This window comes from Pezoporus wallicus, unplaced genomic scaffold (genome assembly GCF_028554395.1).
Source record: "Pezoporus wallicus isolate ANWC-B61680 ecotype Strahan unplaced genomic scaffold, APGP_CSIRO_Pwel_v1 contig_6999, whole genome shotgun sequence".
Classification (NCBI taxonomy): domain Eukaryota; kingdom Metazoa; phylum Chordata; class Aves; order Psittaciformes; family Psittacidae; genus Pezoporus; species Pezoporus wallicus.
In genome coordinates, this window is record NW_026640180.1 from 5,083,370 (window position 1) to 5,108,042 (window position 24,673).

Sequence of the window (24,673 nt, forward strand, 5' to 3'; positions counted from 1 at the left end):
ATGAAAGAATAAAATGTGTATAAGCAATGCTAATTCTGTTCTATGTGTATATGTATTTGGAGATAGTCTTAATTTACTATCATGTGTTATTAATTGAAAATTGATCATCCTTTTTCAGTCTCTCATAATTCAGGAAAGGATCCAGCCTTGTTTCATACTGTACAGCAAAACCCTGCTAGACCTTGCACAGAAATATTCATTTGCTTATTAATGTTTTCACTGGTGTTTGTCACATTATCTGTGTGCCACAAAACTGTTAGTGTGTATTTTGTTACTCACTTGTTAGTGTTGGAATGTATTTTCATCCCACTTACTAGTGGAAAAAAATGATGAAAAGATAAAATTGCTTACGAATGTCACATGTAAATCAGAGGCAGTCCTGAATGTGAAGCAGAAAGCCCTGACTCCTTGTCCCTGTGTTCATTCTTCCCAGTTATGTTTCTTTATTCAAAGAAATGTGTACCTGCTGCTTCTGTTTTTTTCATGGGTGTTTGCAAGGCTTAGGAACACTTAAATGAGTGACTGCAAAGCTGAGCACTCAGTAAAGGGGAAATGAAAGATGTGAAGCCGCATGAGAGATGTTTAACTTGCTTTCAGCAGAAAGCTCTGCTTCATCTTTGTGACTCTTCTATTAGTTGGAACAATATTTTATCCTAATTTTATCCATGAGGAATCAAGAAAGAGAGATCTGAAGGCCTTACTGTGGAAAGGTGACTCAGTGCTTTGGTTTACTGTTCTGGTTCATCATTTTAAATGACTACTTCAGATGTCAAGACAGGTTTGGGTTTGGGTTTGTTTTGTTTTTTTTCAGAGTACCTAATATTTTGTATAATTTGTCAATATCAAAGTAGCCATACTAGATATTAATTATCCAATGCAGCATTCTGATTACATTAGTGCAAGCCATCTCTGTCTACTACTCTCATTATACAGATGAAAACACTAGAGAAGAAAGGCAGAGTGACTTTCCCAGCTGTTGTGTAATAACTTAGTTGCAGATAAAACATCAAAACTTGGGATATGCTTTGTTTTGTACCCGAGGCTGGTTGTAAAGCGGATATAGCTATTTTAGCCTTTGATAGGATTTTCTGTATAGACTCAACTTGCAGTATTGCAAGCTTATTTAAAGGAAAAAAGTAGCATGCATGTAGCAAAACCGCATGTGTAATAGCATTTCTAAATATACATGTAGTATCCCAGTTGCTAGGCAAACAGATATTTCTAGATGTGGACTTTCAGCTGTAGTCTGATAATCACAGACGTTTGCTTAGTGGTCATTTTATATAAATTACGGTATACAGTTGTGCATTACCTGGGGACCTCCAATTTAAAGTCTGGCTTTTGGTTAATAAAGGCAGTCAAATCCTGAGTATGCATGTGAAATTGCTGGAGTAAATTCTGCACAAATACATAAGAGCACTGAAGAAGGATGGCTGGTTTCCCAGTTGTTTGCAGCCAGTTCCACACATTGACTGGGAAACAAGTAACTGTACGTTCAGCCAGCAGTGAAAATGCTGGACTTCTACTCTGTTGCCATTTGTATATGTCATTTTTATGTGTGTTGCTCTGAGCAGGCCTCATCCACCTGGGACCTCCATGCATAGATTTCCTCTTGCAGTGTTACCACAGCACCAAACCTTTCTTTCCACAGTTGAAAAGAGCTCTGTTTTCTCCTGATGGGACACTAACTGTGAGATAGTGAAGTTGCAAAGCCTAGTCTAGCTCAAATGTGAAACTCCTTAAGATGCTTGGTGGGAGAGACAGACTTGTTACTTGGCAGTACTTTGTAGGAAACCCCAGATTAGATGAAATTCTTAATGCAATTTCCATTAAATATGCTGTATTTAGCAGAGGTAGATAATCCACGGCAGGGGAGTTGGAACTAGATGATCTTGAGGTCCCTTACAACCCTGAACATTCTATGATTCTATAATGCATGATCCTTGATGACATCACTTGGGACAGGAGGCACTGACAGGATAACTTGTTAATAACTATGCTGTGTTTGAGTTATCACTGCTCTCCACACTCCTGAACATAAATATTTTCACCAGGATCTTCCCTTGTGTGCTCTTTATTTACACAATGTACCTTTCTGTGCCCCCAACTGTTTCTGGGTCAGTGTTTATGTGATGGGTGCACTGCCAGGGAATCTAGCCAGTGTTGATTTTTGTTTCTCTGAAGAATTTGGGATCACTTGAATTCTTGGTAGCCTTAAAAATTTTATACTCATTTACTTTTAGGGAGAATAATAGGCATGCTGGTTTTGGCTGGGTCAGAGTTAATTTTCATGGTCTCAGACCATGATTTGATTTAAAATCTAAGAGGTCTAGCAATGGAGTTTTGAAGTAGATTTGGCAATAACATCATTATATGAATAATTAATATTACTAATAATAATGTATTAGTAATTTGGGTATCAAAGCAGCCAGTACTGCAAATGCTGCTGTAATTTGTTTGCAATGTTATTTTTCTGAGAAGTTCCTATTTTTTATTATTGATAAAATATTTTGATATTTCTGCAGTGAGAAACAAAAATACAGTATTCAGATATTTTAAAGCTGAAGTCTGCCTCCTTAAAACGGAGAAATGAAAATCTTTATCCTGGATAAACAAGCTGCCTTGATACGTACTCCAGGTGCAAAATTTTCAGGCTAGGAACTAGAATTTTATATTTAAAAACAAATACTTTATAAGGAAAAAAGAAAAATAGGGTCCATTAAGCTTTGAAACTGAAGTACCTTATAATTAACACAAAGCTGTCATTTGTCTGCAGAAATGTTTGGTTGCTGATTCAGATTCAAAAGTTGATCCTAACAAGATGTTTTCCTTACGCTAATCCTTTCCAGTCTCGCTTCTGTTGCAACCAGTGATTATTGAAGGTTGCATATAGGCAGTTGACCACCCACATATGAAAAATAGCATCACTGATACCACAATAAAGGTAGAAGAAAAAGCAGCGATCTCTGCTTCTGAGAAGAGCATTTGTGTCCAGGGTCTCAGGAGTCACTGTTTTCTTGTTTACATATCTCTTGGACATGGTCTTCAAGCATTTAGTTAGCTTCTATACTCCTCTATATGCTTGTGGGTAATAAAGCCCACAAACTCCAAAACTCCTTTGGATAACTCCTCTAATAAGCCGAAATGCCACAATGCAGACAGTAGCAATAGTTTCCAGTATAATTACCTCCTTCTGGGAGGTCCAGTTGTTTCTGGCTATCATTGAAAACATAGAGTTGCTCTGAGCTGTTATATAAATTAAAATCAGGCAATTACAACATGATGTGTGATAAACAGCCAAGTTTTATGAAATGTAAACAAAGGTAATAAGTTCAAAATGGTACTTTAAATATCTAGGCATTTTGAAACTGCTATGAAGATAAGGAAGTTGTGAATACCAAGATCTGAATTTTAAACTGCAATCAATTTCATATGGTAATATTAGTCATTATTTAGTGTTTATTAGCTCCCTGCATAGTAAAAAAGCAACAGAGTATAATTTATGCTATTACAGGCCTGACAGTTAAAGAAAACTGGTTTTAGGCAGTCACATAATTACTTTGTTTTTCTATGTTTTTGTACAATTAAATAAGATAAGGTTTATACGTATTTGATACTGAGATAGTTCAGGCAGAGGTGTAGCAGAGTTTGGAAAGCACCCTTTTGCTTTCAGATCACATGCTTAAAAGCTGTAAATACCTTCAGACTTTATACAGATGTTTATAAATATCTACAGTTTGTGGCTATGGTTCATTGCTTCTTGTAAGCTTAGGGGTGATAAGCACTCATTATTATATGACCAATTGCCACCCAATGATTCTTCATTGTTGCCAAATATTACATGCTGTTAAAACCAAATTTATAACAGTAAGTACAATTCATTTTCACAGTACCTTGAAATCACTTCTGTGGTAAATAAAAACTCACAACAGATCTATAGGAAATATGGTTACTGCCTGAGTATAGCCTACTTGGTATATCAGCATTAAATGATAGTCAGTTACTACTTTCATCAGAGAATACTCTTTTACTAGCATACCATCTGAATGTTGATCCAGAGTGTTCAAATCCTGAAGTACACAATAATGTATATTGTGATTAGAAGAGGAAAGCAATCTTCCCTCTTTTTGATTGTGAAGATAGTATCAGCCTACTTAAAAAATGCAAGTAAATGACATGTTATTAAAAAAGATGACAAGATTTTTTCAGAAGCGTGCAGTGCCAAGTACTTGCCATTATTTTTAGGAGATAAACAGTTTTGAACGTTTAGGACAGACAGTTTACAGATAGATTTTTCTGAAATGTCCAAGTTTTTTTAACAGCCTGTCTGTTCACCTTCCTTAAAATACTTGGGATTGCTCTTCAAAATGCTTAGGAATCACTGTTATGCTTTACCACAGGTGGATTTGTGAGTACTCAGTCTTTTTGAACTAGTCTTGGTTGGGTCATGTGGATACTGAAAACACACAGGTCTGTAGTAAACCTGAATGTAAACTGTTCATCTGCATGAGAACTTTCAGGGCAGTACCTTTCAACTTGTCTTAGTAGATGTCTTTATTTCTTAATTCCTTCATCTTATCAGAGGACTTTTATTTCTCTGCCTCTAAAGTCCGTAGCTTCTGCATGCATTTCTTTTTCTTCTTTTTGCCATTGTGAAACATGCTCTAGCAGTTTTCTGTTGCAGACGAGTTTAGGGTAAAGAATTTGGAGGGAATGAGGAGACTGCATTCTTAGTTCTCCATCTTACTGTATTTAGCAAAATCTCTTAAAACCATAAGAAAAACATCCATCTCATCTGCCAAATAACTTACGGCTGTGTCTAGCCTTTCTGCTGAAGTGTACTGCAGCTTCCATGCAGCTCACAGTCTTGTCTTTCCTACGTATGGAAACCTACATCATAGGTTGGAAAGAAGAGGGGGTTTCGTGAATGCCTGAGTTTAGCCCTGACACCAAGTTAAGGTGCAACTGAATAGTGCAGCTGAATCTAGAAGCTCGTCTTAGATCCCCTGCTCTAGACATACTGTATTAACCAGATGAAAGAATGTTATTACCAGAAATAATGTCAGACTAAAAGGTAACATTGCTGCCCAAACCTGACAGAGATCCTGTCAAAGGCTCTCTAATGCATTTGAGTCCTTGTGTGAAAATGCAGTTCATGCCTTAATGTACTTTACCATCTAAGTTTCTCAGTGTTGAAGAACATGCATGTATTATGTCTCTCAAAAAAAGCAAGCTATTTTCCCATCAAGATGTAATGAAGTAATGACATTTTCACATGCTATTCATCATTATTCTTTCTTCCAAATTCACACACACCCCCCCCCCCTTTCCCAATATTACACAGGGGGAATGTTAACTCATGAAGAATAAATAATTCAAGTTTATTTACTGTGGTCAATAGAAAGTGGTGGGATTTTAAGTGTGGTTTTTGGTTTTTAATATCAGATTAGAGGTATGATTGAAATTGTAAGCATTATTTATTTTCTAATGGAAAATGTAATAAATTCTAGAAGCTGTTTAAAAAATAGAAAAATGTATGGAATGGCATTTATGAATTGAACTTTTATGAAATCTAATCATATGTTAAACATGTTTTCATATAGTGCACCTTTCTATTAGTCATCATTTTTATTCATGAAACATTTACAATTTAAATAGCTGAAAGAAAAAAAAAATTGGTGTGCCTGGAGTGAGGTGAACAAGGACAATTTAGAGCCAGTTGAGGACTGTAAATAAAAGCCCCCATCCAGTAATGTTATTGTTTTCTGTAAAAATGAAAAGCTAAATACAGTACAGGCTTCAAAGCAGTTTAATGCTAATGTGATAGTGGGCACTAAATGAAAACAAGCAGCACTTTTGTCAGAAGCCTCAAGTGTGGTGTTCCTCTGATATATTGAGATTTATGTGATTGAAAAGATTTGGGTGATTGCTCTTTGTTAAACAATAATATGTGTGAATGACTGAAGTAAGTATTTTTAATTAACAAAACCATATAAACAGCAAAATATATCTATCATCTGATGGTGATTAGCTTTCATTTATATAGTATATCATATTTCTAAAATCCTTCATCGCATAGTGATTTCCCTAAGATTTTGGTATTAATATGTTTTTGAAATGTTTGCAATAGCATTCACGTAATTCTGGACAAGTCCAGAAAAGGGTGATCAGGGGACTGGAGCACCTCCTGTATGAAGATAGGCTGAGAAAGTTGGGGCTGTTCAGCCTGGAGAAGAGAAGGCTGCGTGGACACCTCATAGCAGCCTTCCAGTATCTGAAGGGGGCCTATAGGGATGCTGGGGAGGGACTCTTCATTAGGGATTGTAGTGATAGGACATGCGGTAATGGGTTAAAACTTAAACAGGGGAAGTTTAGATTTTATATAAGGAGGAAATTCTTTCCTGTTAGGGTGGTGAGGTACTGGAATAGGTTGCCCAGGGAGGTTGTGGGTGCTCCATCCCTGGAAGTGTTCAAGGCCAGGTTGGACAAAGACTTGGGTGAGATGCTTTAGTGTGAGGTGTCCCTGCCCATGGCAGGGGGGTTGAAACTAGATGATCTTAAGGTCCTTTCCAACCCTAACTATTCTATGATTCTATAATTCTGTTATGACTGAAAAGCCTGTAACACTGGCCAGGAGTGTGTGCTTGAGCAGTATGAAAAACCTTCAGAAGGCGGCCAATGTAGTTAACAGTGTACTAGCAGACTGTCTACCTAGAGCTTCTTCCCACTATAAACTCAATCTAGCTGAGAATTTGAAGAGAAGTTGGCTTAATCGGATGTAACATATTTACGCCTTTGGAGCTGATTTAAAAAAAAAAGGAAGAGCCCTCAAATATGACTATTTGATCATCATTATTTCTCAGATGCCTGTTATTTGTTCAAGGGAATGGAAATAAACATTCCATGTGATTTATGGTTTACTTCAAAGCAAATTGATTAGGTCCTTAAGTAAATCAGATAGCCTATGAAACATCTTGATGAGTATCTGAAAGATTTTTTTAGCTATGTCCAGAAAGTAATTTCTAGCAGCTTAATCTTAGTTCTGGTATCTAAAGATGATTTACATTTCAAATTTATCTGAATTTTTTAAATAGGATTTTTAAAAGGTAGGGCTACATTACTAGAAAATGTAATAAAGATTGAATCAAACTACAGAAGTAGGCTTGCTCAGAAAGGATGTTAAATATTATCTAGAAAATATAATAAAAATGTAGAAGCCTCAAATATGCTTTTTTCTTTTTCCCTCCCCCCTGTATCAGCTACTACAGCATTTCACTGAATCTCCAGTTGCTGTAGACTCCCTTCCTGTACAAATGCAAAGCTAATTCTCCAGTTAGTGTGTGCCAGAGTAGCTCTGTTTAATCAATGAAGCTTTGCTGTTTCACACTGTCAGAGGAAATTTTGCCAGTGTTTTTAATCAAAATTTTTTAAGGTTTTCATGCTTGTCTTTTTGTTTGTTTTGTTTTGTTTTTTATTTATTAATACTAAAGTCTCATCATCAATACTTCCAAATTTTTTTCTCTCCCTTATCATTCCTGGTCCCTGGTCAAGATTAACCATATTAGAAGAATGCATGAAACAGTGTGATGATTGAATTGGAGAAGAGATATTTTCTGTGGAAGCTTAAGGCAGATCCTACACCTGCCAGCTTGGAATGAGGAGTTTTTTTCTGCTTTCAGGCTACATTCAGGACAGTTCCATTTCAGTTTTCTTGTAGCATTCTTGCCAAGCTATTGTCAGTTGGCTTTCTACAAGAGTTTAAAACCAGCTCTGTTTCACTGGCAAACTTGCAGCCTGTATTTCATCACTGAAGCTTAAAGTATTCGTTAAAGTAGCAATCCATATTCCTGTACTTTAGCTTGCAAGTAGGTAGTGTATGCCATAAATTTTGTACTCCTACATGCTGTTAAGTCCACACTGTTCATTGTGTATCACATGTACGATAATCATTATTATTCATTTTGTACACAACTTCTTCTTTAAAACATGCCTTAAGTAACATCATAAAAAGGCAGAACTATCCTTTGAAGCTGTGATAATTCATTCATTGGATGTAATGTTTTGGAGAGCTCTGTGAAAAGCTAATCCTTTTTTATCAGAAGCTAAGGGTTGAACATTAACCATCTTTAAGATATTATAAAAGTCAATTATGTTATTTTATTTCTTGGACCACAGTTATGTCGCAGATGAGCATTGTAAAACTTACATTGCCAAAATGTACTTACTCTCCCCAAACAGTCTGTTTTGTTTAGTACATTGAGAGCAACAAAGTTTTCACACTCATCTAGCACCACCAAAAAAATAAAATTGCCTGAAACAATCCAGTACTGGATAAATGATACTTAAGAATCTAAGTCTTTATGAAGACTTTAAGTAGGAGTCTTTGAAGGAGTGTTTCTAAACTTAAATTCCTCCCTTTTTATAAGTTTATGTTTCTTACTGGAAGGTCAGATTGATTGACAGTTTCACATGAGGTTTAAGCAACTGTCATTTTGAAAATTACACTTGAGCATGTTGTTTTCTTTCTGGATAGTTCCATACTTAGTGTATTGTTAAAGTCTTGTGCACTCAATTTGAATATCATAATAAGCATTTATCAAGTATTTAATTTTGTTATAGTCCTAATTAGTCAATCCAGGTGCCTGTAAGTGCATTACATACTACAGGACCACATGACGTTGCAGTCCACACCAGCTATGAACATAATGAACATGGCTACGTTCAAGAGTTGCCTGAGGAATGTGCTTTGGGTCAAGTGTGCAAGAGTGAGTGGGAGCTCAGGTGCATGCTCAATTTACCACTTACCAGTGCTTTAGCATTGAGTGGCCGTTGCCAACTCAGCACTCTGAGGGCTGAGTTTCCCAGATGCTGTAAGGCTAGTTCCACACTGGTAAACAGTGCTCCCTACAGAAGGGGATTTGTTGAGGCCAGCAGTAGGTACTAAGTGCCTGGGAGCCATACAGGGTACCACTGAAGTGAGTTTATTTTGAACTTGATCTAGTCTGATCCTATGGCATTAGCAGGTGGTGCACATTAGGTGTGATTCTGAAGCACGTTCTGTTTTACTTTCATCTGAAATGTATGCAGTTTATGCACTTGAGCGCAGTTGATAATATGAAGCAAAGCATGATGAGTGGGCACAATCAGATGGTTTGGTTTAAGGGTATACTCCTGATCTTAACTGAATGTTAATGTTGATTCACTGTTAAGCCACAGCTGTTGCTGCAAGTGGCAGTTTTCCCTTCCCGGTAACTTCAGAGGCTTGGTTTTATCCCATGCCTCATTTTCCCTTTTGTCAAAAGAAATGTTTAGGCAACTGCAAGGCAAAGCAGGAGAGGGAGTTGACCAGAGTGGTGAATAAAAAAATAAGTTGCCAGGATGGGTATAAGTAGCTGTATAGTTGAAATGTATAGGACTGTGCCTTCTGGTAGCAGTGAGATTTTTCTTTGTGGTTTTAAGATGTTTGTGCTGTTATAGCAGTAATCTGCAGAAAATGGAAGATGGTGCATGGGTGGTATAAACTTCAGAGGAGGAAATGTAAAAATGCACATTGTGTTTCATATCTATACCAAACGTGCAGTCAGTTACTGCTGAACACCTGGGATGCGGTAGCATGTTAAACTGTGGTGTCTAGAGGAATCTTAGACACCAGTAAAATGTGTTTACAAAGAATACAGTGATAAACCTGTGACAGCTTCTTAAGATTTTTCTTGATATTCAAGAGGAAAGAAAAATTAGATTATACAAATTTGGTCAAACAATGAGGGGCTTGATCATGTAAAAAGCAGGGTGTTTCATAATCCCTTGATCCTGTCCTGTTGTCCTCAAGCTTCTGAGTTTTACTGTACTTGAATTACAAAGGTTCTGTAATTTTACAGGTTCTGTAAAAAGATGAGGTTTAATTTGGTCTCAGAAATGGTTCAAGCAGGATTTGTTTTCACTTTCTATTCTGTGCCTTTAACTGGAAATGGAAGACATTGTGCTTGAGAAGCAAAAAAGTACCAGTAAGGTACTTTTCTTTTTTTCCAGTTTACATAATTGTGTAGACATAGTTTTCTTGCTTGCTGGAAAAGTGTCATTTGAAACTCATGTAAGCTTTAAAGGAATTTGGGCATTGTGGTTGATTTTGCCACCCTATGGGTAAATTATGCAAAAGCAGGCTTGCACTCATGACTAACTCGATTTCTTTCTGTCTGATGGGCAGAAATAAAAGTAGTTTATAGCTTATGTCTAGAATCTTAATCTTAAGACAGTAAAGAGGAAGCTGAGGAGGTTTTAATATAGAGATGTCAGCTTTCTACTGAGGTTGTTGTTGAATGTTTTATTTAGCTTGGTTTCTAACTCACTGTTACCTCTGTCATTGCTCATTTAATGAAGCTGCACATATTTATGCAGTGATTTTCTACTTCGTTTACTTCTGTGTGCATCATTAGCATGAATGCTGTTAAAAAGGTCAACACAAAAATATAAAGTGCTTGTTCAACACTGATTAAAGATTTTGTTGTTGTTGTTTGGGTTTTTTTTTGGCGGCTGTCACATGTGTCAGAAAGGGATAAAAGAAATGAGCTGAAATAGGAAGACACTTTCTCCTACAACCTCATAGCTTAGACATGTTATACATCAAATAGAAACTGCTTCTCACACTTCCTTTAATTTCTGGATGAACACTCAAGTAAATGAGATGTATAAAAAATTGATTTTGAAACCAGTCTGCAAAAGTAGGAGATAAGGCCATTTGATTAATGGAATGTCAGAAGCCTTCCCTGAATACTCTACTGACCTGTGGCAAAGGAAACAACAGTTTTAGAAACCCAGGGAAGTACGGGTGAGACCCTGGAATAGATTGCCCAGAGAAGCAGTGGATGCCCCATCATTGGATTGTTACAGGTCAGGTTGGACAGGGGCTTTGAACAGTCTGATCTAGTATAAGATGTCTCTGCCCATGTATTCACAGGACAGATCAGAGAGAGGCCTAAACTAGGGAATAAGGCCACATCACTCCTCAGGACAAACAGCTTTCGGGACTTAGTACTGTCTTTGTCAGGTTTGATAGTTAGGTATCTTTCTAGTCTGCCTGGGTCAGCTCCGTGCTCTGGAAAGGTACCCCATTGGCTCTGTGTTCCTATTGTCACTGTAGGGAAGGTCAATGGAATTTCTTTACAGAGAAAGCCCACTAGATCAAGCCTAAATTTATCCCATTTGTAGGAACATTTTTCATTTTGCCCACTCAGACCTCATTGAGCTTAATAAGAAAAACAATGAAGAGATGAGGATTGAATTTATACAGATACAGCAAGTATTTGTTTTCACACACAACTTAGCAATTAGCAACAGAAGGTACATAAACAATGAAAATGTTCTTATTACATGCTAGTGAAAAGGCATTTGAGAATCAAAGTGCAGCCGCTCTGCTGGCTGATACAGTGATAGGATAATTTCTTTAATTGAAACAGGTGTGCCACAGCACAGCAGCAATTTAGCTACTTCGTAATCTCACTCTAAAGTTTACAGGCAGGCTTTTATAATTTTCATTTCCATTAGTGGAACATCTCTGAAAAGCAACATGTCTTACTTGAAAACATTTTCCATTATCTACAAGTAGTTCTAAAGTGCTTTCTGCTGTCCTTCCTGCGATGAATCCATTTTGGCTTGCTTCAGGGGATTTGCCTTACAGAATTCCAGCAACCAAGAGCTAGAGATGCATTTTGAGATACATTTACTGGATGCATGTCAGGTGTGCTGACTGGGAAAATCAATGCCTTTTGAATGGGTGAGGGGCAGTTCATTAGACTAAGGCCACTGATTAGTGCTGAATTAAATGTTCTCATTCTGTTTCCAAATGTTAAATTGCAGGGGTTATTTGAAGTACTAGTGAAACTTTTTCCATAGTTCCTTATATCATTTTAAGCAATCAGGGCAAGCAACATGAAGAGATGAATGGCTGAATCTTTGAGAAAGGATTGCAAAGGGGCCAAGAGGCTAAAGGTCTTCTGTTTCTGGAGTCTCTTTTGAACTACTATGTATGCTTGCCATTCTCATCCTACATACTATCCAAATGGAAAGGTATCTTCTTGAGAACAGAAGGAAGGTTTTGCAAATCTTTAAGCAGAGATAGGAGTCTGGGATTCTTACGTTCCTCATGCTTTGTTTTTTTGTCATTGTGTCACCCTTGACTATACCTATAGTTTTATCCTACAGGGTAGAAGGAATGTGGGCAAAAGGGAGAGTAGAATAGATAATGTCAGAGGGAAAACAGACATTTTTCAAACCTTAGAAGGTTGAAAAAACATGGACTTCAGACTCTCTAAATGAGGAAGGTGTAGAATCATAGAATGGTTTGGGTTGAAAAGGACCTGAAGATCATCTAGTTCCAGCCCCCCTGCCATGGGCAGGAATACATCACTCTAGACCATGCAGCCCATGTTTCTGTGGGATGAGAATTCATGGGAGAATGTTATGCATTCACCTGGGGTGACATTTGATTTGGACAGTGAAACTAGAGTCTTAAAAAAAAAGGTCTGATCAGATGAGTGTGACTGACTTCTGACGTCTTGCATTTCCCTGCCCTAGCTGTCCATGCCTGGAGAAAAATACTGCTTCTTTATGAGTAAGTTTTAGCATGGCAAGATGTTCATGGTGATCCTGTATAGTCTGCTATTCATAATAGAATTAAAGATGCAATGGATGTCATTCCCTATTGCTTATGTTGCCCCAATTTTTCATCAATGTATTACAAGAAAGTGAGCAAGAACTTCCTTTCTGTGCCTTTTCATTTCTCCTTTGAGATATTCAGCAGCTGTCCTTATTTTAACAAATTTTAACAATGTGCAGTAGCTCATTACATGCTGACACAGTTGATACACTTCTTTGTCAAATGCCTTTCCTTTAAAGACTGCCATTAAAAAAAAAAAACAACCCAAAACGAAACCAAACAACAAAATAAAAAGCCCAAACAACAAAAAAACCTGCACAGTTTCCTCTTCCATAAATGAGGACTTCTGTGGCAGGAAGAAATAAAAGGGATGAATTTCCTCTTTAGCAGTTGATCCCTTTTCCCAACATGGTGTTTCAGAACAATTCAAAAAGTTTTCTTCATGCAGGTATCAAAAGCTAGCGCGATTAAGGCAAAGATTGTAAACAGGCTGGGATTACTTTTTTGTCAGGGTTGACTGTGACAAGCTTGTTGTGTAGTTACAGGAATTCCTGGGTAGCTGGTTGAACAACAGGTATGACATTGTTGGGTTCAGCATATTAACTGGAGAAGGCTGTGGATGACCCCGAGAAATATACAGTGTCCATCTTTCAGTTAGAGTTTGGGTTAAATGTTGGTGTTCAGGTGTCACTATATTTTTGTCAAAGCATCCGAAGGCAGTGGGAATGCAGAGCCAATTTTTAAACCCTAGCCTAACTGAAATCAGCCTTATTTAAGTTAAAGTATGTTAATGCTCATTTGCTGGAAACAGCTGTAGTAAAATGCAGGTATCTAGAAGTAAAGCACATAATCTACAAACATTAAGCCTTTAAAAGGCAAGGAATAAATTTGCCTTAGTGCAGAGGGCTTGCTTTTCTGAATTGAGCAGTTTTGTTATTGAAGATGAGTGTTAACAAGTACTTCTAGCTCAATTCTAAACACACAGGATTGCAAGATTCATAAACTGAGGTGCCTGTTTAAGTGTAGCCCACCCGTTCCCAGTCTTTAATTTGTTTCCTTTGCCTTCCTGATGTGTTTAGTGCATTACAGAGTTCTTGAGTTCTTTCTTTCACTTCTAATATACTTAATTTTTTCTTTTCCCCTCCATACTGTATCTTTTAATTGTTTCCATAAAAAGATGTTCTTTTTTCTTGTGTATGCAAGTTCTTGATTCCTGTTTGGTCATATTAGCATGCAAAGATGTTTTTGTCTCATTTGATTCTCGTAAGATTCATCAGGTCTTCTCAAAGAATGCTTCAGATGGCATGTTTGATGAGATGTGTTTTTTGGTGGCAGCCGTGTACACACCAGTAACTAGAGAATATACTTGCTTGTCAAAATAACCCTTTCAGGTTATGGATGACCACATAAATTCTCTTACTGTTTCTCATTGCTAAACTAATAATACTTTTTATTTCTACCTTTGATTCAGTTTCTAAGTAGGAGTAGTTGAAGTATGGCTTAATTTTGTCAGGATATGATAGTTTCTATTACATTAGCTTTCAAGGGAACAAAATTCATCTCAACCTACATTATACTCCAAGTGCCATAACTTAAAAAAAAAAAAAAAAAATCAGTGAGAGATTAAAATAATGAAGGGGGAAAACTCTAGTTGAAAAGTTAAGCATTGTTACTGTATATTCAATATTGGACAGTGTTGCATTAAAGCTAGACTTCAGCCTTTGTTGTTCAGGTAAAAATGGTACTGTTTTGAAGACAGAGTCTTGGCTGGGCTTTAGCATTCAAGTAAGCTGCATTCAAGCATCTATATCTTAGTAAAATTTCTGAAGTCAAAACATTGTGTAGCAGGAAAAAGCTAAAGACACATTTTAGATAGAGGACTCCATAACTATTCTTAGGGTAAACTTTAAAGTCAGGCAAGCATTTCAAAATAGTGGTATTTCACAATTTAATACAGTTTTGGTGATGTAAGATGTAGGTCTTGCATTCCTGCTTAATATCAGAGTTAGAAATCAAGAAGGCATATCAGTGACAGAAAAAAATATAAGCATATAATTCAAAACAAAGCCATGTTAGGTTTCCCACAGGTAACTTGATAGCACTAGCTGCTTTCTTTAAACTGATAAACATTGCACCAAACTGCTGCACGAAATACCTTGCTTGTGTGAGTCTCTCCTCAACAGTGTGACTCTTCCGTCTGTATATAGATAGAAAAGACAAACTGAATATGGCAGCCATATTAAATTAAAATTTTATGAGATGCATGTTGCAGAGCCTTTCTTCCATCAAGTGTGGTGTTAGATATATTTCACTCCCTTATACAAATAAAGCTTTTTCTCATATATAAAAATTAATATAGTTAAAAAGAAATGCAGTCAAACCTTCAACAAACATCTTAAAACCCCTTTCTCATTCACACTTAGCTAAGATCAAAGCTCTGGACTTAGGTGCAGATATACCATGTGGAAATAGAATTACTTCATCATCCTTTAATGTTTCAGTGCAACTTTCTCACTTTCATCTTTAGAATTTCTTGAGTACTCAAGCCTTGTGCTGTCTATTTGCACAGGCATGAACTTTATACCTTACATATGTTTTATTATGATTATTATATGGAGTCAACTCTTTAAGCATATTTCTACAAAAATCTTAATCCTCCATGCCCACGGGGAACTCTTCAGCTGTGCCTGAATGATTGAGTCCAGCAGTTCTTTTCTGCTCTGGGATATGGAAATGCCTTTTGAGTGCTTCCAGTCTGCGCAGGGATGAGGTGCAGTAGTGCACCATTCTTTACCAGAGCTCTTCTTCTACAGGGAGAAGAAGCTTAGACTTGGCCAAGTGGGTGCTATGGAAGACACCGCCAGATCTTCTGCATGATCAGGACATCAAGATTCTGTGAAGCTATAAAAAATATTTTTACCATTTAATTTAAACATGCTTTTTTACCCCTCCCTCCAATTCTACTTAGCCATGTCATTACCCAAATCCATCATAGTAGAAGGAAATGTGGCTGAACATGAACTTAAAATGAGACCTTTAACTTAGAGACTGAATGTGAATTTTCTGTGCTTATCTGAGGTAATCTCAAGTGACATTACTTTATTCTTCCTATACACTGTGTCAAGGAACTTGTACCATGTATACAATTTGGAGTTTCTCAAAAGTATTTTGAAAAGGTGAGAAAGTTTGCAAAAGTGGAGAAAGAATTGTAGGAGTTCTACAAAGCCTCTCTTGTAGTGGGCAAAGTAATTCAGTTTGCAAACTGTAACGAAGGCAAGGCTAAGAGTCACTTCACAAGAGTCTGAAGACCTTAGGGGACAGAATTCTGAGAGCAGATACTTTTTTCAGCTTGCAGAAATAGATAAAATTACATTCTGTGGCTGGAAGTTGAAACTAAGCATGTTCAAAATGAGTTCTGAAGTCTTCTTCATGGATCGAGCATCCTCTTTAAATCCACAATGCTTTTAGTAAATAGGGGTGAAAGTAGAAGGTGCTTGGTGATGCCATTTCCTATGATACGAAATGTTGTGGTCAGACTGAAAAAGCTTCTGAACTTACAGCTCCATTAATATAATTTCTTCTTTTGAAACCCTGCAGCAAGCTCCATAGCTTTTTGTTTCTATTTTTTTGTGTGAGAGTTATGGAAAATTAAATGAGATTCCAAAAACGACATTTCAGCAAGTACATTTCTCATCGTAGTGTCATAAAACATAAATTTGCTCTGGGTTAAATGAGAAATACACTACTATTTTTCTTTATGATTAAATTCCAGCATTTCAGCAGAAACAGGTATTTTTGAGAATGTTTTTACCATGGAGAATATAGTAGTCACCTTTCCAAACCCATTTTCACAAATATTACCCTGATCTAATATATTGGTCAGGGTCATATATCGGTTATCTTGAAATATCATCACCCACTACCATACTGAGCATGTCCCTGTATGATTTCCTATGACTGAAAACTTTTTTAAAGACTTCAAAAGTCTTCACAAATCTTTAAAAGATGGCAGCTGTCCTCCAAGCACCAAGCACTTTATAGGCATATAATGAACTCAAGAGACCAAACTGTCGTACTCCTATTCTACAAATACCAGTCAGCCTTCAGCTGGGTATTTTATTAGAAGTATCTCCTGAGTAAAAAATGAATGAACAAAATTTAGAAATAATTTCTTCTAAAAAGAAGGGGAGTCCATAACTAGAGCTGTAATCCTGGGCTCAGAATCTAGGTTCAGTTTCTCCTTTTGTACAAGGACTTGCATGGATCCTTGACAAGTTGAGGTTTTTGTTGTGTTTTTTTTTTGTTTTGTGTTATTTAAATTCTCCTTAGCTACATCTGCACTATGTTTCCAGGAGTGTATCCCAAGAAACATTTAAACTCTGTGTATATTTGCATTTTCAATATCTCTTGTTACTCACAAAGAAGCAGCTTAAATACTCACCTGTGAAGAAGCTGTGGTGCACTGCAGACAAGTGTCAGTCAGGTTGCCTGACCCATCAGGAACCTGGGAGACATAGTGAAATTCAGTGGAGGTAAAGTGCAACAGCTGTATCTATTCCTGAGTCTCTTACTGTTGCTGTATACAGCTGTGATTGTGAACTGCTTCAGGGTCTGAAGTTACCGTGGCATTTTAATGTATATTGTGTTGATCAGCAAATCACAGGTTTTTGTGGTTTCTCAGAATCACAAAATGGTTGAGGTTGGAAGGAACATCTGGAGGCCATCTTATACAACTGCTCTGCTCAAGCAGGACCACCTAGAGCCGGGACCATGTCCAGGCATCTTTTGAATGTTTTTAGCAAGGGAAGTTCCACAGTCTCCCTGGGCAGCCTGTGCCAGTGCTCACAGTGAAAAATGTGTTGCTGGTGCTCAGAGGGACCCTCTTGTGTTTTAGATTGTGCCTATTGTTTCTGTTTCATACTGTCACCCTCGTAACACTGTGGAAGAGTATTAGTCTTCTTACTAGCATCTTAGAGATGCAGAACTACAAAAAGGTCGTTCTGGATTTTTGCCAGGTCTTTAAGTATTTTGTTAGAATAAGGACAGTCAAGAAAGATAACGAACAACTGTCCTAATACCATGCTGCCAAAATATCCTAAACATACCAGTTTGTTTCTGATGAAGTCAGATCATGTCCAGTGTTCAAATATATATTCTTTACTACTGCCATTATAAGTGAACGGTTGCATTCTTAATAGTATCACCTATTTGTCAAGATTCAAAGAGAGAGCAGAATGTGTGAATGTGCTCTACTTTCTGCACTGCAATTTCATTACTTGTTCTGAAATACTAATTGAATACTATTCTCATCATAAAATAGTCTGCTCTTTTACCAGCACTTCTGTGGATGATCTGGCTGCCTTTGTCTAGAAATAAGCAGATGGTTGTCATTTCAAGGCAATGACCTGTCCTCCAGTTTGTTTTTTTTTTTTGGGGGGGGGGGGGTGTTAACTAATATGTCTTCTGATATTTATAATGGATTAAAAATTTATTTTTATATATATATATATATATTTTCTTGTCTCTAGAAAATACAGAGGATATTCTCGTGATATATGAACAAGAAGCAGAAGAGTGGGCTCTGTATTTAAAATCGCTTTTTGGACACATAGTGAACGAAGAAGGAATCTTACTCTACAATATAGAGACTTCGTCTTTCAAGCAGCAGGAGCTATTCTCTTTACCATCTTATAAATGTAAACTCCTTATCCTATCATGTGGACTTCTTAACTGCCTGAATCAAAAGAGAAGTTACTTTCTGGAGCGAGTTCTAAGACCTCCAGATAATGTGGTGATTCTGCTTTGTGGGGTGGAGAATTCGGAGGTACTTTATGAGACACTGACCTTAGATAGAGGCAGCAACGAGATTTCCACTGATCAGGAACCTGAAGAGTATTTGTCTGTTGTTACTGGAATTATTCAACCAGGTAATCTAAAAATAAATCACTACGTATCTAAAAATAAGAATCACTTTGTATGATTATTAGAAGAGTTTTCATAGCTGTATTAATCATTTTCAAGTGAAAAATGTGATTTTCTGGAGAAATTCTCTTTCTTCAGCTTGGTCCAGCAGTTTGAGTTTGGTGATGCATTTGTCATTGAAGTGTGATAAAACTGTTGTACCCTTAATCAGGCTTCATTTTCACAGGGAAGCTGCTTTGGAAAGTCTAAAAGCTGCCACTGGCACATGTGAACCTTCCACCTTTCCTTCATGGTAAGACTGCATCATAGAATCACAGAATAGTTAGGGTTGGAAAGGACCTTAAGATCATCTAGTTACAACACCCCTGCCATGGGCAGGGACTGAAAAGCTGTCATACACTTGTTTCTCTTTTTCCTGAGTTTACAAATCTCAGAAACGGTACAAAACTATTATTTTATGTTTCATCTCTTGAAATGGCTTAATGAGACAGTGTATATATCTCCTGAGATAAATCTGAGCATGAAAATAGCTACTGAGTATGACCCAGGCTTTCATGGCTGGCATCATTTGCTGTGTGACACAAAAATCTGTAAGGGCAGAAGTTCCCTTCCCTGTTTACCAACCCAAGTAATAAGTCTGTACTGGAAGGACTACAGCTATCCAGTTTGTATGTGTTTGCACATCCGTGGGAACTACAAAGAGACATTATTGTCAAACTTAGCACTTCCCTGAATGTAAGAAAAACTCCTCTCTTGAGAGTGCGAGGTACTGAAATAGCAAAGTCTCTGCACATCTTTAGTTTAACCCAAAGTTTAACTTTGCTAGGCTGCACACATGAAGCCAAGAAATAGCTTTAGAAAGAGAGATACATGAGCCACTTTGAAAAGGTGATCTAAGTTGTGCACTGGTATCAGGTTAGGTGGTTGTGTGTTTTGCTTTCAAGGCATATTTATTACTGTTTCTTTGTAGTCTCTAGATGTCTTGCCTCCTCTCAGCTCTTGCTGTTATGTCATTATTTTGTCTACTAAGCAGAGCATTGTGCTTCTGTCTTTGTTGCACTTGTCTTGCAAGGTGCTTGTTTTACTGGCAGAAGAGCTTGTGCTTGAGAGACATCCTGCAGTTCGGGAGTTTTAATCAGAAATTGACCTGGTTTTGGATGCAGATGAACAACCAAGAATATTCTTTTGAATACAGGGGTAGAGAGACCCCAGATGAGTCAGGGTGACCTAGCTGGACGCCCCTGCTGTGTTGTGGCTGAGCAACCTTAAGGATGCTATGAGGCTTTCAAAGCTGCTGAGAACATGCCTACCTGCAGCCTGGCTGTATCAGATCAGTGTGTTCAAAACTAAGTTTTACACTCCTTCCCAACAATCTCCTTTTCTAACATTTCTTGCTGTTCAGTATTTACTAACCTTTTCCTCATATCTTTTTATGAGCATGTCTCAGACTTTAAGTTTCGGGGCTAATTACAGTTGCCTAGTTTGGTTTCAGGAGGTAATGTTTGCAGTTTCTGACTGTGTCCATATGTAGCTTCAGACTGAAGTTTCTTGGCAGCCTTTTAGTGGAATGAAAACAGTGGGTCTATACTAAATGTGTGTGTATGTATGTGTGTTTGTATAGGAAGGAGCTGAGCCCAGAGACTCATGCACAGGAAACTGCAAACTTTTCTGCAGAGAGTTTCCTAGAAGACAGATGATGGTTCTTTGCTTAGGTCTGTGCGTTCACAAAAATACCTATTGCACATGCCCTTGGGATTTTACTTGCCTTGTAACATCAGGTGACAAATAGGTGCTCAAATGATCTTGTCTTTGGCAGTGGTCAATGACAACTTCAGAGAAACGTACCAAGCTGAATTAATGAATAGTTGTGGAGGGCCTCAGTCTCAGTCTGTACATCTTTACCAGGAATGCATAGACTGTGGCTGCAATCAGACAAGTTCAGTTATATGAACTAGATCTGGGACTGGGAGTAGTGTTGCTGCATGGTCCTTCAGGGTGTAAGCCCTCCTCTGTACGCATAGATCAGAACTGTTCTGGCCTGGTTTCTTCTGTGCTGATGTGCCCTGGCCTTCAGGCAAGCCAGTTCAGGTCAGTGCTTACTAGGAGACCTCTGCACTCATTGCTCTGTGTTGCACAGTGCAAGTGCTCCAGGTGTGAGATTTGCTGTGACCTGGGTGTTGATTTAAGCTCTGAGGAATGAAGGTGTGCATGTCTTGCCAGTATTTACCTTTGCTTACATGGTGACTGCTTGCAGTGTCTGTATTTAATACTCTTGTAGAATCCTGTGAAGTTCTTTATGTTTGTGATATCTGTGGCAGGGACTTTGACAGATTATGCATCTGGGAAAAAGATTTTTCCTTTTTATTTAAAATGGCTTGCTAATGGGCTATTAACTATACTTAGATTATTTTTCCTGTGGAGCAATTTTTTTATGCCTTTCTTCAGGCCTATGCACTCACAAGATTTCCCATTTCTCTTCATATGGATCATCATCTTCTCTTGCTTTTAATTGTTTTCAGTGATTATCTCTTGTCCCTTGCATTTCTGCTTTTGGAGATAGATATTTGCAGCTGGAGGTAGTTACTTCAAATGAACTGAATTCCTCCTGTAGTTATTTGTGCTTCACTGATGATGCAAAAAAAAAAAAAGAACAGGTCTTACCTAATACAAATAGTTTTCCATGACACTGTTTCTACAGTGTGCTGACACTTTTATGAGACTTTCTGATGAGATGTCTCAGTACAGCTCAGGAGTCATAAGTATCCATTAGACTGCTTGCTGTTTTATCAGGTTTCGTAGTTTACAATTCAACAGAACAGCTCTTGTCATTTCCACTTACAGTCTTTTCTCTAAGCAGTGGTATCCTTTTTGGGGTTTTTTTGGTGGGTTTTTTCTTGTTTGTTTTTTTTTTTTTTTTCCAAAATACGAAGGGAATCTACTTCTATAAATTTTGATAGTTGAGAACTGCTCAAGAAACCTGCATGTTTTTCCATTCATTATGTGCTGTTCTACCAAAAAGCAAGAAGAGGTACTTAAAGTAACGTAACCCAACTGGAAAACTGTATCCACAGTCTTTGTCAGCCCAGGAAAGATTCTCAGAATGAGTATGTAACTCTTACCTGAGACAGCACTATGCCATTAATTTCTGATTGTTACCTAAAAAGCATTCAGTGTACCTGCACAGTTTTAATCACCAAGGAGAGAAATGACCAAGGAAAGAAAACTGCTTTTGCAACTACTAGTAAGATACAGATGTGGAGTAATGAGATACTAGCATTCAGTGTTTGTCTCTAATGAGCAAACGTAGGACAAACAGGCTGGGAGTTTAGAAGAGGTCTTAATGCACACAAGTCTTCAGCCCCCTTCAAATGTGGGCTGATTTCCATTATGCAGGTCACTGGACTCGGAGGTTGCTGGCTCTGTGGGTGTGTTTTTCAGGCAGTGAGGCCATCAGATTATCGAGGAGCGCCTCAAATGCCAGTTAAGTTTTTTTTATGAAAACCAAAATAGTCTATAATACTCTATAGCTGAAGCGTGCCGCAGTGTAGTCCTCACTTCGTTTTGCTATGTCAGTGAGTCCTCTGCGGGGACTTCTGCTAAAATTACTGGATTAATAAATCTGAGATGTTGTGTTTCTCAATATCCACACAGAATGATTGCTGGGATGCCAATGCCATGATGTGGATTTGTAACAGGGCTGACTGTCAACAAAAAACTGTGGTTAGTGTCACTAAATTGTTTCATCTGACACATGATCTGGCTTCAAACCAGAAGAGAAACTGAAGTGACAGCCTGGAGGTGGCAACCATAGATAGGATGTTGAGACTGTCATTCCCTGCTGCTTAAACTGTTTGAATTCTTTATTCTTTCTTCTCTTATTTCTGCAAAATGCAGACATGACTTTATTCATTCTGCGATCAGGTTTTGTAACAACTCATGTTGATGTGTCTGGCTGGCGGTGACCTGTACCCTTGAATGCATTATGTATGTGATGTTTTCTTCTCTTATTTTTGACATTAATTAGGTGAAAACTGCTTAAAAAAAAACCCTGGGAAAATGAATGCACTGACATGTTAAAGTGAATATTTTCTAACAGCGTTTAGGACAAGCTCATAAAAAGTTTTATTAATAGCGAAAGTCAAATGACTAGAACATAAACATTACTGCAACAGCATGTACTAATTTAAATTAATGTACTGTGATCTTACTGTTTATTTAGCTTACAATTATTTTATTTTTAAAATGAATGGCTTTATCATCATTAGTCTGTTCTTTCAAGGTTGCAAATGGACACCATCCAAATTTATGTCTTGTTCATGGCATAACAGTCATCAGTCAGTATTTAGCTGCAGTTGTGAGGCAATTTCTAAAGCTTACAAATAATTTAAGATTTCCAGCAGGTGTTTTGAAGCTAGAACTGTAAAATGGCTGTGTGAATCTGTAGTCTTGCATGTCCTTCATATAATGTATTATTGACTTTCATCGAGTTTTGCACTGTGGTTACTTGTCAGTTACTTGTAAGTTATTATTGGAAGGTGTCTGCAGAAGTCCTCTGGAAATGCATTCTTTGTATATTTTTTTGACACACAAATGTTGTCATTAACAAAATTGCTATTTGTGATTTTACTACAATGTATTTCTGTTGAGTTAGTGCTAACTTCCTGGAAATAGAATAGTGTAGCACCAAAGTGAAGTGTAGCACCAATTTAAGTTCATACTAAAAAAAAAAACAAAAAAAACCCAACATAAAATTGAGACAGCAAAAGAACAATTTTTTTTTTTATTTTTTTTTTTTTTAAAGCATCACATTTTGCTCTTGGTGGGATATCTCTGTTGTTACTTAAATGGCTATCAGGACAGAACTTGGTCCAGAAAATGTTACTTCAATTACAAAGTGTTCAAAAATCAGAATTACAGGTACAAAGTAGGCTTTTAAACTCTAGTTAGGACCCTTGTTCATGCATTGATTCCCTTCAATTATGTAAGTGCATTCTTACCCCCTTCCCAAGAACCTGTCCTCATTAGTGCACAGGATAAATAGTGCAATAGTGCTCAGTTAATTAGCAGTTATTTGATACTTTGTTTTGTGTTTGAGTTTGTGGTTGCATTATTTATGTACTGAATGCCATTCAAATCCTGTTGAGAAAACAGAATTATTAATTTCCTAATGTTCTTTCCTGTAGAACTCCTTTCTGTATTGAGTGCTGTTCAAACAGTATTTTATCATCACTTTATGTACTAGTATTTAGCAAGGTTAGGGTGAAACATTTCTTCTACTTCTGATACCACTTTAAAAAATTACTTTTCCTAACACTTACTAGTATATTTTTTTATGCCCACTTGCTTTAATTTCAGATGCGTTTGTGGCTGCTCAAATGTCTGCAGGTCAGCTGTAGGGTCTTTCACAGAAAATGCAGTACAAAACCAATGAGCACTTCTGAAAAGCATGTTTTAAAAGCCCTCTAGCTTTTAGTCTCAAAACTTCAGGATGGCAACCTGAAATTATCTAAATTCTTTAGAGCAGGAATCAGCTAATACCGCTGTGCTTTATCTCACTGGAATCCTCATTCACTGGACTCCTGTTACAAGCGTAACCGAATCAGAATACAGTAAGCACCACCACAAGTCAGTGCCAGAGTAGGTCTGCCTTGTGCACTGCCCACAGTACAGAGCAATTTAAAAGAAGGGTGAAAGGAATAGTCGATAATATGGTACAGAGAAGGACTGGGTTTGAGTGTTTGATTTCATGCAACCTTAATAAAGCCATAGTAAAGCAATCACTTTGCCAGGTGATTCTTCTCATCCTAGCCTTGGTGTCTTCACCTGGTGACTCTTTTCAGTCTTGGTCCCTTGTGGTAAGATTGCTTATTCACTTCTGGAGCACCCAACAATATACATAATCAGGATCCCACAAATATTGTACAACAACATGTTTGTTGAGTTAGCTGAATCTCACAATTTGGAGCTCAAGCAGGCCTTTTATCTCTTACGTCAGTGTTACCTCAGATGTGGGAAAAACAGGTGATAATTTGATCCAGCATAATGAAAGAGTGACATAGGCAAAAAGTCTCATGACAGTTACTAAGCCATCAAAATAAT

At 37.4% G+C, this 24,673-nt stretch overlaps 1 protein-coding gene across 4 annotated transcripts in view; it reads left to right on the top strand.

Annotated features, from left to right (window-relative positions):
• Positions 1–517: 517 nt before the first annotated feature.
• Positions 518–24,673, top strand: part of BANK1 (B cell scaffold protein with ankyrin repeats 1) — a 145,811-nt gene continuing 121,655 nt past the window's right edge. For 3 of the 4 annotated variants that reach the window (XM_057417972.1, XM_057417973.1, XM_057417974.1), the window contains exons 1-2: positions 520–778; positions 18,181–18,579. In XM_057417972.1, coding sequence (XP_057273955.1) covers positions 754–778; positions 18,181–18,579 — 424 coding nt within the window. In that variant the 5' untranslated portion in view covers positions 520–753. Of the gene's footprint in view, positions 779–18,180; positions 18,580–24,673 lie in introns of all 4 variants that reach the window. The other variant, XM_057417975.1, reaches the window with a different exon arrangement.